The sequence below is a fragment of the Toxotes jaculatrix genome, chromosome 11, assembly GCF_017976425.1.
Source record: "Toxotes jaculatrix isolate fToxJac2 chromosome 11, fToxJac2.pri, whole genome shotgun sequence".
Lineage (NCBI taxonomy): Eukaryota > Metazoa > Chordata > Actinopteri > Toxotidae > Toxotes > Toxotes jaculatrix.
This window is the reverse complement of record NC_054404.1, coordinates 8,074,309-8,089,656: the sequence shown is the minus strand read 5'-3', so window position 1 is coordinate 8,089,656 and position 15,348 is coordinate 8,074,309. Positions and strand designations below refer to the sequence as shown.

Here is a 15,348-nt window from a genome sequence, read left to right as displayed (position 1 = left end):
AGGACTGTTTAGTAACTTGAGATCAGTAAAATCAGTATCTTTATTGTAGAAAAAAACCCAAACAATTTCAGACTTTCATTTAAGACAAAAATAACAACACAAAATAGGCCCGGGACATATAAATAAAATGATTCTTTCTTTAAAAACCCATATACTCTCACACTGAAAAGCACTGGTCATCATGGGAACTGTTACAAACCCACTAGTATCAATCGCTCTATAAAAAAACAAGGAATCTAAACCTGTTACGACACAATGTAGTGTCTCCAGTCCACACTCTCCCTGGCCTTCATGCTCTTGTTGTTTTTTTGTCTTGCTGTGAAATACAACACTAAATCCTATGCAGCATTTCAAATGTATGTAACTGTGTCTGTATCCACGTGTAAGTGTGCCCATGGTACACAATATAAAACAAACCTAACAATGTCATACTCTGATCATTCAAATGAGTTACAAAAAAAAGGCTACAGTTTTGAGGCAGCTCAAAAAGGTGTTTGATATGTCATAAAGTGGTGCACAGCTGTAGGATTAGCTAGGCCATTTAAATATGCTCTGATTAGTTACACAAATTACAGGAAATAATGTTTTTTTTCCACAAAAAATACTACCCTGGGCTGTGGTCAGATTTTCTTTTTTTGTTCTTCTTATTGGAAGTCAGAGATTGCTACCACATGTAAATAAAGAAAAGAGAGATAGTCAGTGACCTACTGTATGCCAGTTCAGTGTGAAGTTATATGTACAGAAATGTCCCTCTGAATAAATTAGATCGAGAAAATGAATTAACTGCTCTAAAGGTGGATTCTGACTGTGAATTTTCATTGTTTAAAATGTTTTAAAAATCCTTTAACTGTCTCAAAAACTTCAGGTCCAATTGCTCTGTCAATAAATACAATGAAACAGACAGGCCTCTAAAAAATGTGAACTGTACCTTTAAGGTTCGAAATGATAGGGAGGAAGCTGGTCCCTACAGTCACTACTGACGGATAATCTCACCACAGAGCTAGAGTTCATACAGAGTGCAAAGAAAACCAGGGAGTGAAAAGGGAAAGAGTGTTTCTGAAAACCACCCGACAACCTTAAGAACATGCTATCTGTCACAGCCATGCTAATACTGTCCAGGGGCTGACGTTGACCCAAACAATCTCTGGGCTCAGAGCACAACAGCTAGGAAAAACAGGAGTGTCTGTAGAGAGAGAGTGAGCCATTTGGACCTCATGTATCCATATGTATCATCTGTTGATCTGCAGCAGTTTTCTTTAGTCACAGGGAAGGGGGGAGAAGGGCAGGGAGGTGATGAGGAGGTTTCATTTTCCATCATTCAGTTTCACTTAGGCCACAAGGTCGCCTCCACTCCTGGCCTCGTTCATGGATCCATTTGTTTGATACTAATGACAGAAAAAAAATAAAATAAATAATGTTAATATAGTAATATATAATATACTGTTGATTACTGTAGACACAATACAAATGTTTATCCTGTGTGTCTTATAAACTCAAGACCACATCTGATGCTGCTTTTAAAATAAACTTTCTGTTCACAGCAAATACTATGGTCTCATAGGAGATATTTATTTAGGTCTTATAGATGGTTTAATAGGGAACCAGACAAAGAGGAGCTCACCCCACTTGTTGCCCACCAACACTGGGCAAGCTGCGTGTCGGGTGCTGTAGTCTCCCTCCCCGCTAGCAAACAAATTGTACCAGAACACTGCACTTCCCTGGAATACACACAAGCAACAGAAATTAGCAGTAGTGCAAACCCTTCAGGAGAAGAAAAGAATCTCAAGAGTGTCAGTCTTAGTCTCCTAAACTAATTCCCAGAGACATTTGACAAGTGAAATAATAATCAGAAAGTAAAATGTAAATATATATTTGTGTGCATTAGCTAGTGTGCGATTGTTATAGTGTATGGAAACTTTCTTTCTCTGACAGGATTAAACAAATAGCCAATTACTTATACCACAAGATCCTTTTTTTACATGGAATTGTTATAGTATTATAGGATTTTGTTGTGTGTGTGAGAGAGATAGTGTGTGAAAGAGTGTACTGAATGTGCTGACTAATTGGTCCTGTTCCTCACTGAGTCGCAAAAACAACAGGCACAGCATTTTGCACAATTTAATTTCGTTAATGTTATTTTATTTGTGTACTCTACTTCAAAACAAACAAAAACACAATTCATGACACTGAGTTAGCATTTAATTAACCTCTTCAGACACACACAGACACAGTCAGTAATCATGGATGTTAACAAGGGGTGTAGCATGAGGGGTTAGTTACCTTCTGGGGCCAAACTGCTGCACCAACATCTGGGAATACTGTGGCTCCACCTGCTGATACATCACTCATCTACAACAGAGACAGAGAGGCAGAGTTCAGGGTTTACCTGTCAAATCAAATAATTCTGAAGTCCTAATAAATTAAACTGTTGTAAGGTCAGGGTTTATGGGATTTCAGTAGTTGCATGTATTTCAACATAATAATAATTTTAATGTTTATATTGATTCAACATCGGAAAACACTTCGCTTTCTGTATAGATATGATCAATTTAATATTTACACCGGCTAAAATGAATTCTGATTTTTTCTCCTCATCTCCTTCCTAGTATCAGCAAATGAAACTTCCTCCTTACTGAATCTCTATAGTAGGACCTATTTCAACTTAGATGTTGCTTTGGTGATAGCAAAGACTTTCCACACTAGCAAAGGCCATAATCAGAGATGGCAGACAGTCCTTGATGTATAATACCAGGGTGTCACTCTGAACAAAACCAAATACAAAATTTATAGTGAGCTTTGCTATTTCACTGGCAAGAATGGGACTGCTCGGTTTATACACAGCTTTTCTAATCACAGAAACTAAACTTTACACCATATGGGGTGAAAGAGTTCACTGCCCTGACTGGTTAAGGTCTTCTTTTACCAAATCTACCCTGTACTTTGTCCCGTTAAAACCTTAAGAGATTCCTTCAGTTTAGTTCTAATTTGGTATTAACTGCAACAGCCCACTGCTTTTTTATATGTCATGGCTGTAAACTACTGCAGAATATTGATATAGTATTAGGATAGAACCCTTACATGAGTGAAGATGGACCCATCAGCGTTTCTGACACAGCTGAGGAGTTTAAGACACTTTGGTCACAATACTCATTGAATTAAAAATTAACAACACTCGTCTTTGAGTGTGTTTAGGAGGAGTTCACTCACATAGAAAAGCCATGTTGCTATGCGGTTCCCAGTGCCCAGCTCTTTAAAGGCATCAGGCTCATCTTTCTGTGGAGAGGAATCAACATCAGGTTTAACGTCCTGCTATAATGTCCTGCTGTATGTTCAGAGAAATTAAAATTACAAAAGGTCTTACCCTTCCAAAGTCAAAGTGAGGTTCGTATTGACCTCCAACTCCATAATTTGCAACCTACAAAAATCAATGAAAATATGATTTAGGTCTCACAACTGTACAAATCAGGTTTCCAACAGAAAGACATATACAAACAGAAGCTTCCTGAGAACCAGGGAGACTGTTAGAATTTATTTTTCATGTAAATAAGAACTCTGTTGATTCAGATTTTGTCTTATAAAAAACAGAATTAAAACCAAAGAAGAAGAATTAAAAGGGTTGAATGTCCACAACTTTCACCTAATTAACTTCATTTTTACCTGCAACTCTTCTGCAGTGTCCATTTCCAGGCCTGTGAGATCTTCGATTCTCTGGTTGATCCTTTCAATCATGCTGTCATCATAGCCAGTGAGCCAAGCACTGGAATATAGGAGGGAAAGCAGACCAGTTGAGAAAGAAGGGGAACATAATTCATTGTAATGTCAGTGGAGCACACATTTGACCACTAGATGGTAGTAAAGATTTCGTCTGAATCGGGCAACCGAGAGAGATCATGCTGAAATGTGCCATGAAAAGCTCAAAAAGAAAGTGAAGCTGAGCATCACAATCAGGTGATAGAAAGGGGCAGTGGAGAAGAAAATGTAAAACAGGAAAATTGCCCAAGATACAGAATCTCCAATCAGCTCAGGGTACAGGGTTGTTCTGATTTTAGACTGCATGCCCTTGAATCTGTGGACATTTTACACAGGAGCCTGGTTGAGTACTAAGGCAAAATATTTTCACAGATTTAACTTTCCTGACACTACCTGCCTTTCATACTCACTCCCACACCACAGCCTGGGAGAAGGCCCCTGATAAAATAAGCTCTTGACTGAGCATGACAATGAAATCTTTTCTATTTCCCTGTGTGTGTTCTGCAGACCACATAATAAAGTTTAAATTGTCCGTTTCTCTGGCTCTGGCGTTGTCTCTGGCTGGGACAACTCCCACCCCCACTGTCTCGTAGGGGTATTATGTGGAATTTCTGCATATTTATGTTGAGATGTTTGCATGTGTGTGTGAGAGAGAGAGTGAGAGTGAGAGAGAGAGAGAGAGAGAGAGAGAGAGAGAGAGAGAAAGAGAGAGAAACTGTGAGATGAGTCATCTTCTTTTATTCAGAGATTGTGTTGATAATGAGTTATATTTCTGATGGGATGTTGGACCACATGTGAGCCAACAGATTCTTTCCTTATGTGTCTTACAGCCAGTTCAGAAACAGGTCAAACTCTTCTAAGTGCATTCATTGCTCCATCTGTTCCATCTATCAATAGATGTTCACTGAATTTGGAAACTTAGGGGCTTTGGTGGGCTGCCAAAACTGCTATTTTTAGCATGGGATGCAAGTTCAACTAAAAGTGAGCAATGTATCTGTAAAAGTTATACATTCATTTAGTCACTAAAGGTACATTTGCAGTTTAAATCTGGACATTTCAGTATGTCCATCCAGACTCAGGCCTTGGAAGTTTCTGGCTGATATGGAAGTTGAAGAAGCATAGTAGAACCACAGCAGCTGTAATGAGCTGAGAATGTGCTACAGACTCATTCCTGGAAAGAGCAACCGGGAATAGAGATTCAGTGTTCTGGATCTCAAATAACCTGGGAAGGATGAATGGGGGAAAGAAAAAAGCTTGTCACAACTATGCAGTTCTATTGAAATACCTAAATCACATGGTAAAATGAAAGAAAATTTTAGCTACATCAAAAAAACAACAGAGGACTGTTAAGCTTGGCTTAAATGATGTATTAGCTCAGTTTGGTGTTAAGCTTTCACTTAAAACACATTCAAACCTCCTCTGTTAGTTTTCCAGTTGTAGCTAAACATTTTGATTGTTTTTGAATGGTTTGCTTGGTGCAGAGCTGAATAAGGGCGCAGAGATAAAGATGAAGTTGGATGAGGAGGAGGTGAAGGCGTTGTGGCCCTCCTGGTGACCTGTGACCCCTTACCTCTTGGAGACTCTGTATTGGGCCGTAGTGAGTTTCCCAGTTTGGGGGTCATGCACCGTGGCTCGCCTTAACTACAGTAGTTCCCGCAGCAGAAGGACACGGAGGATGAGTAAAAGAAGATAACAAGAGGCAGGAAAAAAAGATAATAGAATTCACACAGGAAGATGAGTGGAAAGTAGGACGAGGAAAGAGAGAGAGAGAGAAAAGAAAGGCAGATCTGGTCACTAGTTGTCACTGTTATTCTTCAGAGGGGCCAAGAGAATGTTCCACGAGGCAATGCTAGACACCAAATTTTCACTTCAAAATAATAAAATTTACCAGCAGGGAATTCACGACTGCCTCTGATACATCTCCTGGCTCAAAAAAAGCAACTATGTTAATGTCAACTAGAAGAAAAAGTAACACATATTCCCCTCCTCTATCTTCCCGTGTTACTTTTCTATGGCAGACTCTTGAGCAGAAACATATCCATAACAGATCCTCAAGGAACAGCAGCATATTCCAAACATTTTTTTTCTAAGAACCAAATATTCAGTGGCTCCAAGAATGCATTCTTTTCTTTCATTTATGTGCCATTTGTGAAAGGACCATGAGATAATACATTTGGATATTTTGAAACATGCTTTATAAATCAAACAAATCCCCACAAATGTTTCTCTGCTGTAGAAAGCTCTGATCATTCTCAGCTGGATCGTGTGCTTCAGCTCAACAGCCTTTAAGCTTCAGAAGGGCAGAGAAACGGTGTTATGGACGGACAGGAATACAGGAGGAGGAGGAATGAATCAGTCATTGAGGGAAAAAGAAAGAGAAAACTTCACATTCTCCCTCTCAGCTCTCTCCTCTATCTTCTGTTCTTGGTGGCTCCTTGTTCTGCCTTACCTTTTGCTGATCCGGTATGAAGCTGTCTCCAGCACTCCTGTGATGGGGTTGGAGATGGTGGCCCTGCGTAGCTGTGAAGCCAGGGACACGATTTACCCACACACAGGCACACACAAAGTTGTGTGGGCCTGTCTGCTTGCCTAACAAGTAGCATCACATCAACCAGCCTCACGGCTTTTACCTCCCACCCTTCATAATAATAGACCCCATCACAGAAACTGAAAAAGCCTAACAAATCAGTCACTAGGTCCCAATAAACTGTTATGACCAACATGGTTTTATATTTCATCTGGCAGCACAGAACACTACTGCAAATCACTTACTCTTGGCTTCGCCAGCTGCTTGACCTTCTCAATTTCTTCGTCTGAAATGATGTCAAGGTAGCGGACAATGTAAGGGCGGTCCCACTCATCTTGCTGTTTGACAGGTGCTAGCACATACATGGGGTTGCGATTGTTGTCATAGTAACGACAGAACAGTCGGCTCTGCCTTCGGGGGGTCTGAATGACAAAAGAAAAGCAGGAAACAAGGGAGTTGAAGCAGAGGTGTATTCTGTTTGTTAGAAATTGTGTTTATGTGCATCTTTTTGTCTTGCTCACCATTCTGATGCCCTCCCCACGACAAAGCATCTCATACTTCTTCCTCTCGGGGACCACCTGATGGGAGGCCTTCTTCTTGGGCTCCTTCTTCTTTTCACTTGTTTCTCTTTTCCCTCGCTCCTTCCGTTTTTCAGCCTCATCCTCCGCAGCCTTTTTCTGCTTCTCCAACTGGAACTCAAAGTACTTCAGGTTGCCGTTGGCGCGCTGGTGCTCTGGGTCTGAAACAGGAAAATTCAAGGCCGACAGAAATAATACTGGTGGTCATAAATAGTGTTGACTGCAGCAATGTCACCTAAGAATAACACACTGCCTGCAATCAAAATAACTGAGCTTCCAACATGACATAATGACATGCTATTTGTTCAGTCTGACTTTATTCAGTTCTGAGAATCAAGATGTAAAAACAGGACAAATCAGTCCATGGATGCAAATGTAGGACAACAAGGTCACCACCAAGGCTTCATCAGTATATTGTTTGTAATTCAAGTTTCCAAAACAACACAGTGTTGTTAAATATACTGCAGTGTTCATTAACAAGTGTATCAATCAAGAGCAAATGCAACAGAAGGACTTTTTAGAAATTAAATGTGGCTCAGAAAGTGCCAAGTCTTGATTAGACGGTATTTAGCACCAATAGGTTGCGGATATCCTTTTACTCGTATAACACTAGGTTGAATTTCATTTCACCAACTTATCAAACTATTCCACCACTCTTGTTAATCACAACCTTTCCTATCCTTGCTGTATCAGAGTGTTTACCTATGTAGTCTAGCCCTCTGGATAAATCCCCCTCTACTTACATTCAAACAATCTCATTTCAAGATTAACCTCACCTGTGCACCAAATCCCACAACCTTAAAGAAAAAATAATGCTGCGCAATCTCTTCACTCCTGATCCAGATAAGACAAACAATATTGTAATCTAATCCAACCTGCTGCAGGTTGAAATTGAAAATAACAAACCAAGTCCTCTCTAATTACTATTAAATTTAGATTGTTAAATCTCTGTCAGTAAATAGTACAAAAAAAGTACACAAGTCTCTATAAGCATCAGTAACTGGTCCTTTCTATGAAGCTTTATCCACATCTCTGAACGGTGCTGCAGAGCAAACTGTTTTGTTTAATGCCAAATCTACAAACATCCAAACAACATCCAATGATATTTTATCTCACTGTAGGAGGTTTTTAGATAAAACTCAAAGAATCTGTAAAATTACTGTGTAGTGTGGAGAGACTCACCCAGCTCAAGCAGCCTCTTGGTGTACTCCAGGGCTCGCTCCATCTCCCCCTGCTGGTAGATGGCATAGCTGAGGTAGTCAAGCACCGTCACCTTATCTAAAGTGGACTCCTCTCCCTGATCGAGCTGTTTTAGGGCCTGGGCCATCCACAGCTCTGTGTGGTAGTAATCCACTTCAGAGTAGGCGATTTTCCCCAGCTCGTAACAGTCCTCCACAGTCATATGGCTCTTGTGTTTCACTCCTAATATGCAGAAGATACAAAAGGGAACCACTGACAAAACAGAATCATCTCATTTATGATGCAGACCACAAGGAAACCAAGAAAAACCTTCTATCCCCACATACTCCATGGTTGACTTTCATGTTACTTAGTCTGCTTATGTCTGCTCATTTGAATGTTTCCGGGAAAAAAATGGTCTTTAGATAAGCACACTTCGTGCCAGGTAGATATGGTATGTTCTGATTTAAGGCCATTACCAGGTAGGTCTCCTGTAGAGATGGTGTTGGCATCCAGTCTGTATGTGTCTTGTAACCGGAGGAGAGCTTTAGCAGCCCCAGTCTGGTCCTCATCTGTGGGGAAGTATTGTCTCTGGATGGTCAGGTTGGAAATAAATCCTGAGAGAGACGGACAGGGAAGGAGAGAAAAGGTGTAGTAGGATGATTCTGTATGGGATACATAACAACTCAACATGCAGACAATAAGTACTTTATGCTATTTGCCAGGGAGACTGTCTGATGTGACTTTGATCTTGGGCGAAATAGTTACATTTAGCAAGATGTGGGTATAACTAATGAGTAATGCTCCCAGACCAGTGTCAAATAATGATGGGGATCATTCTGTGAGATTCAGTGCAAAGGCTTAGCTCACTGCAGAAATATAAACTAACTATGCTCTAGTACTTTCCGGTGAAGTTTTGGCACTCGATGTAGCATCTGGCAAACACCAACCCATGAGACAGTATCAGCACACTGAATTATTGCCGAGTTAATATTTGAAACAGGTTTTTAGCTTTCTTTGTTCGTACCATCGGTGGTGTCACTGAGGACAAGGCTCTCCAGGTCTCCCCACTCAGTGTTCAGCCTCTTCATCAGTTTGAAGGCATTCACAGGGTGCCCCAGGAAGCCCTCGGGATCTTGTGTGGCTGTGGCTGTCAATGAATCCAACTTATCAGCCCACCTATCACAAAGAAGGTAAAACAAAGTTAGATGCATTGCTCACAACTGAATCCACAAGCAATAATAAATTATTAATTGTAAATGTCAAGAACTGTGTTCATTAACTTATGTGCATCATATTTTATGATTATGTACATATATGCGTATCAGTCCATCAATCCATGTGTGTAACTTTGTGTCCTCAAACGCACCTTTTGACCTGCTCAAGCTTGTTCTCCTCTGCTCTGATGTAGTCCTTTAGAGAGGTGACAAGGTCTTTTTCTGTGTACAACAGATCCGTCATCTGGCCTGAGGAACACACAAACACAAGGAAACACAAGCACTTCACCATCAATACTGCACTGAAAAATTACACAGGGTATCACTAATAAGATCGTTACAGTACAGTCATGACATTTATTTTTTCTTCCATATGTGTGATAAAACATGAAACATTTGAAAATGTGAAGTCAGCAGAGGGACTGATTAATTATGACACGAGTACCATTATGTTGCTTAATTGTTTTACCTATGGAGGTGAAGAAGTCATTGTGGGCTGAGAGCGACTGCAGGCAGCTTAGCAACAGTAAGCACAAACACGGGAGCTCCATCCTGATGAAAGAGTGAGAGGATCAGATATTTTATTCAATACATGTGAACAATACTTGAAAACTGAATCACGCATGTTAAAAAATGTCATCACGGTTAGTCACAAAGTTGACAACTGACTGTCATGTCAGACCCACATTATAACCACCACTTAATGCCGCAAGCTGTCACACCCTAACATCAAGCTAGTCATCTACTGTCTGGATTACTTGATTTTACTCCCAGTGAGCCACATCAAACATTGCAGAGTTTACAACTCATCCAGAGTACTGCTTCCCCCGTTGTCCTAAACGTCCCTGATTTCTCATTATGTTGCCTTCCTTTACTAAGTCCAGTGCTGCTCCTACTGATTTCAAAACCTGGTTGTTAGTTCAATTTAAGACCGGATAATCCACAGACCTACTGTGGACAGTTTAGCTTCTTTTTTTTTTTTTTTCCAACTAGAAAATAGCTGTCAGTGAAAATTGTTGGCAACACAGTCTGTGGATTGTCCAGAGCAACTGGGGCATTATTTCAGGAAAGGCATGTTGCTGTTGCGTAAGTAGAAGTCTCAGAAGCAGTTACCTGGAAAAATTAAACCAAAACTATCTGCATGGATAAAAAAAAAGGGTTTAGTGATTTGAGTGAACTGACCATTAAGGAAACACAGAGATAGTAATGAAAATATACATTCGGATTGAACAAAGGATAAAACAAGAAGAGTAATCAAAGCCTTGAACTAAAAAACTTGGGGAATCGCCTTGATCCGCCACACAGAGCCAAATATAAGTCTGTGGTTGCCGTCACTGTGTCCGGTCTGGCTTTGCAATTGGCACAGCCATAACCACCACTGGGCCTCTCGCCTGTGAGGACTGGCACTGTGATCTTTCAGCCCATACAGACAGAAATTAGAAGAGAACAGACAGACAGCAAGGGAGAATTGTCTAAACTGCATACACATGGAAAGGTACACACAGCATCTTAATATACGTGCATATGTTTATGTACTGTTGCTGAAACTGGGCAGCTGCAGAGGACTTACTTAGGAAGTAATATATGGATCTGGATCTGCCTCAGTAACCATGTAGAAACAGACACTCGTGGGATACATTTGTACATTTTTTATGATTCTGTAAGTAATTCATTAGTAAGGGGTAAAAATGTTGTGTCATGCCATGTTCTGAAATCACTCCTGGATCTACACATGTATCTTGCTCAACACCCAAAACAAATCACCAAACTTTACTTAAACGTGTTAATGTTTTTGATGTATCCTACTAACGAACAAACGAAATATATGAGACTGAGAATATAGCCAAAGCCGAAGCTTTCTGAACTTCTGTGCAGCACATTGTGATAAAAATGAAGCAGACTTGGAGGAATTTGGTGGAAACAAAAGATTCCAACAATTTCCCAAAATTATACAAGTCTGAAGCAGAGCATACAGACCTTGGTATTTATTCTCTCTCAGAGGGATGTTAAACAAGTGGGAATACTGGGTTTGTTACCAATTCAGCAGTGATTAGTAATGTAAGACCTCTGGATGTTTTCATGGATTATGTAGTTTATATACAACACAAGTAAGATAACTAGCCAAGCATCACTCTGCTTCACTAGAGACAGGACAGAGAGTGTTGTTTGTGAACCTAAGGAAGACTATTTCTAGGTCAGACATAACAGAGACATAAGACACTTATGTAGAAGTCCTTAACAGAAAAATTCTCATACTACCAAGGCGAAGTGAGTGCACCAAGGATGACCAATATAGATTTATTGGCTTGTAAGTATTACAGTGATGTCTATTTAGCAGTAAATGGCAGAACAAAACATTCTGAAAATCCAGTCCTTGGTTCTGTAGTTTCTACATCCATGAGTAAGCTTATGTTCAAAATACTGAATGGACCCCTCATTTCGTAAAGAGGTGTGTTGAATATAGCATGAAATATATATTTAGTATAGTAGATATAAAAATGAGTGGTTACACACAAAAGTGCAGGTACAGTCACTGAAACAAATATCACTGTAAGGACTTGTCACATATGCACATATGTTCACAGAAACCTCTGCAAACACCCATATATACATTCATGCTTGCTACACACACACACACACACACACACACACACACACACACACACACACACACACACACACACGTGTACACACATGCACCTGGTAGCAAAGTAGAGGTCATGCATGAACCATGCATCAATGCAGATGCACGGTTCACGGTTGTAATGCCTTTTAGTGGAAGCAGACAACAGGCTCAGGCAGGTTCCCATTCTGCCACAACGGCAAGCCTTGAATGAAAATAAAATAATGACTTCATATGTGATTTCAAGTTAGGTCAGCAGCAGGCAGCATGAAGGCAGGAAAATAAATCTGTCGGAACTCAACCTGTTCCATTAAAGCGAAATTAAATAGAATTCAAATCTAAGTGTATTTAGCTAGAAATAGGCAAAATGCAATTTACCATTATGCTTAACTGCTGTTTTTGTATTTCTAGAATCTGAGGTGCCACTCAGTCCAGATTACTATAAATGTGCCTTTGCCATTTTGATTTCCACCAGGATGAAACCTCAGTAGAATGCAATTATTGTAATGACAGGGTGACAGCTACAGTGTCTCTCTTGTTATAATGCTACAGAAGTGTAATGTCAAGATTAAAGCTGTAAGGATAACAGTTACAATTTAGATCCATGTATCATGCGAGAGAGAGTGGTAGTGAAAGTGTCTGTGAGGATACATGTTTGTATGTGACGTGTGAAAACATTCCTGATGGCCCATAAACTATTTAACATTTAATCTGCTAGACATATGTGGAGCCACTTGTTTAGACTGAACAAAGAACACTCTTAAAAATTTGCCTTTTTTTTCTGGCCTTTCAAACTATGTGTAAACTGAGCAGCAATCTGTTCAAACATGTTCATTAGGAGACTCCCCCTACTTCACAGCTTCATGTTAATTGAGGGCAAACAGGATAAATGACAGCATTAACAGTTACTCCCAGTGCTCACAGTTGTGGATTTTAAATATAAAAGTGAGAAATAGCAAAAGCACTGGTATCACTTTACCTTAAATCCTCTTATTTAGCATTTATAACAAGTATAAAACTTCAATAAATGTGACAAGGTACGAACAAAGGGAACTAAAAACCTCTATGAGGATGATATTAAAAAATCTAGAGGCTGAGGCAGCCATTGGTGCACAAATGGTACACAAACTGGTACTTCTACCACCACTGCAATAGATTTATCCCTGTATGCTTATTTTAAAAACTCACTCGCACAAACTGTTGAGCACCATTCACACACTAAGGAACATTTCAAATATTCCAGGGGTATTATCCTGAAATGTCAAATTCTGAATACACTTTGTCAGCCTCGCTGCAGTCACTGTACTTTTGAACACTAAGCCTGCATTGTATTACAGTACCTTCGCTGAGAAACTTACTTCATCACAACTACCTTCTCCAAGTTTCACTGGGAGTGAAGCTGTGGAGTCAGATAACACAGGATATGGATGGAAGAGGACTGCCACGTCTTCGCCCCTCCCCGCCGGGGAAACTCATGTGAGAAATGCACACTGCACTATGGAGTCTGACTGAGACATTTTACCTGCAATAACCCCCGTCAATAACCCCAGCAATGCAAAATGAGTTAAAGCAGGGTGGCTTTTCATTTCTGGAAGGCAGTCAGTGCTGTTTGTTTAATCCCAAGCTAGTTTGGAAGAAGCCTTGTAGTTACTAGCCTACAAATCCCCCAACTGCTGTGTGTAATATGGTACACTGTATGAGCGTTAGTGTACAAAATGTTGGCTGTTAACAAATAAAATCAGTATATACTGTTAAATTTATGCATACAACGCAGTTAGAGTAATGGCAGCAGCATCCCACGCTGCACTGCATAGGAATGCCGTAACGAGAAACGCTAGTTTCATAGGGGAAAAAATCCAAGCTTGGTTTTCTTTTCACACCATATTTGCATTGCTCTACTCAGTTTTTGCTCCTCTTAGTCCCTTTAATCGCTTCAACCTTACCATATCACTAGCTGCTGTCGAGACACATCACAAATGCCAGAGTTTCATCAAAGTTTAGCTAGTTTTCAGCTAGCTAGCTAACCTAACGTCAATATCCATGGATACAAAACAGAAGTTGGTCGTGACTAACGGTCGCTGCTGAAAACAGAAAATGTGGTGAAAAAGACAGTCCACGACTACACGGATGACACGATAACTGCTTTAAAAAGCAGCAGAGTTTTTGTACAGGTTAGCTCCAGTCATCTTATCCACATCGGGGGTCGATATTTACCTAAACGACAGCATCCTTGTGAGTTAGCAGAAACGCGTCTGTCGGCCGTTGGGTCCTCTGAGGTCTCAGCTCGCACCGACGGTAAACGATGAGTGGATGAACACGGAGTGAGTGAATCCGGTGGTTCGTCCTATTTGTGATGATTCGGTGCACTGTTGGCCATCTGGTGGTTAGGGCTGGATTTCTGCAAGTCTGAGTCTGAATGCTACGTGCAGATCCTCACATGCATCCAGAACCCTGCTACTAGTTTTTTGGGGGCTGTCGTTTGTAAATTGCTAGGGGAGGTTCCTGTGGTTGTCCTGACTCGTGGTGTGGCAGCCTTTCATGAGTATTTATGGTTTTAATGTAAAATAAAAATAAATAAGTAAAATGTATGTGTACCAGAGACCTCCACCCTTTTGCCACGTGTTGAAACTGTAATGCAAAAATCAGATGTGCTTTCCTCTTTTTCTCGGAATTAACAATCACTGTATACAAATATATTTTTGTGACAAGGTATGTGGAACCCAATCTCAGTGTTCAAGGTGATGGTTTGTGAGGTTTTATCGTGCTTAACTTCACCAAGCAAACTAATATTTTTCCCACCTGCAGCCTTTTCTTTTCAAATTTGTCTCACATTCCAGAAAATTCCTTGCTCCCAACCCAAAAGTGTGAGTGGAGGGACGGAATTCCTGCTGCAGGGTGGAGTTAAAAGTGGGAGTGACAGAGAGAGAGAGAGAGAGGAGCAAGCTGTTAAACTGACTCCAATATTTCCAGATGCCAAAATCTCAAGCAGCTAAATCTCTTATGAAAACACTGCAGAATCTGTATATATGTGTATGTGATAAACACTGGGTATTTGCAAGCCTTGAAAAGTTTGCGTGACTCAGGCTCAAACTAAAGAAAAAAAAAAAGAAACCCTTTTGATGAGAAACGTAATAAATACACTTTATTAATGTACATGATCTATCAGCTATCACCAAGCAAAACATGTCATGACAGGGATTATTATATTATACTGAGTCATACAGAGGTCGCAGAATTAAACATCTGTATGATTACTGTTGTTATTGAGGCATAGCACAAGAAACACTGTGTGACGCTTGATGGTGAAGCAAGATTAATGTCAAACTCGTGGGGAAAATACTCCTATCCAGTCTTTGAGAGTCTTTCTTGCAGTAGAAAATCCACCTCTGTTTGCTCAGTCTCAGCTTGCTTTACACTTTCTCTCATTGTGAACCGCAGAAGAAAAAAAAAACATCCAGTGTATCCTCGTTTCCA

General features: G+C 40.3%; 1 protein-coding gene across 2 annotated transcripts; it reads right to left on the bottom strand.

Moving 5' to 3' along the window:
• Positions 1 to 12: 12 nt before the first annotated feature.
• Positions 13 to 14,313, bottom strand: p4ha1b (prolyl 4-hydroxylase, alpha polypeptide I b). 2 transcript variants are annotated; one of them, XM_041049425.1, is made up of 15 exons: positions 14,089 to 14,313; positions 9,721 to 9,803; positions 9,404 to 9,500; positions 9,062 to 9,213; positions 8,514 to 8,651; positions 8,038 to 8,277; positions 6,799 to 7,016; positions 6,523 to 6,699; positions 6,200 to 6,270; positions 3,658 to 3,757; positions 3,362 to 3,415; positions 3,208 to 3,273; positions 2,281 to 2,349; positions 1,622 to 1,718; positions 13 to 1,385 (listed from the first exon to the last, which is right to left on the bottom strand). In XM_041049425.1, exons 1-15 carry the CDS (start codon positions 14,100 to 14,102, stop codon positions 1,315 to 1,317), a joined length of 1,647 nt encoding a protein of 548 aa, XP_040905359.1. In that variant the 5' UTR covers positions 14,103 to 14,313; the 3' UTR covers positions 13 to 1,314. The 2 variants fall into 2 exon arrangements, with proteins under 2 accessions (XP_040905359.1, XP_040905360.1); XM_041049426.1 differs by lacking the exon at positions 6,200 to 6,270 and adding an exon at positions 5,321 to 5,391.
• Between the last annotated feature and the right edge of the window lie 1,035 nt (positions 14,314 to 15,348).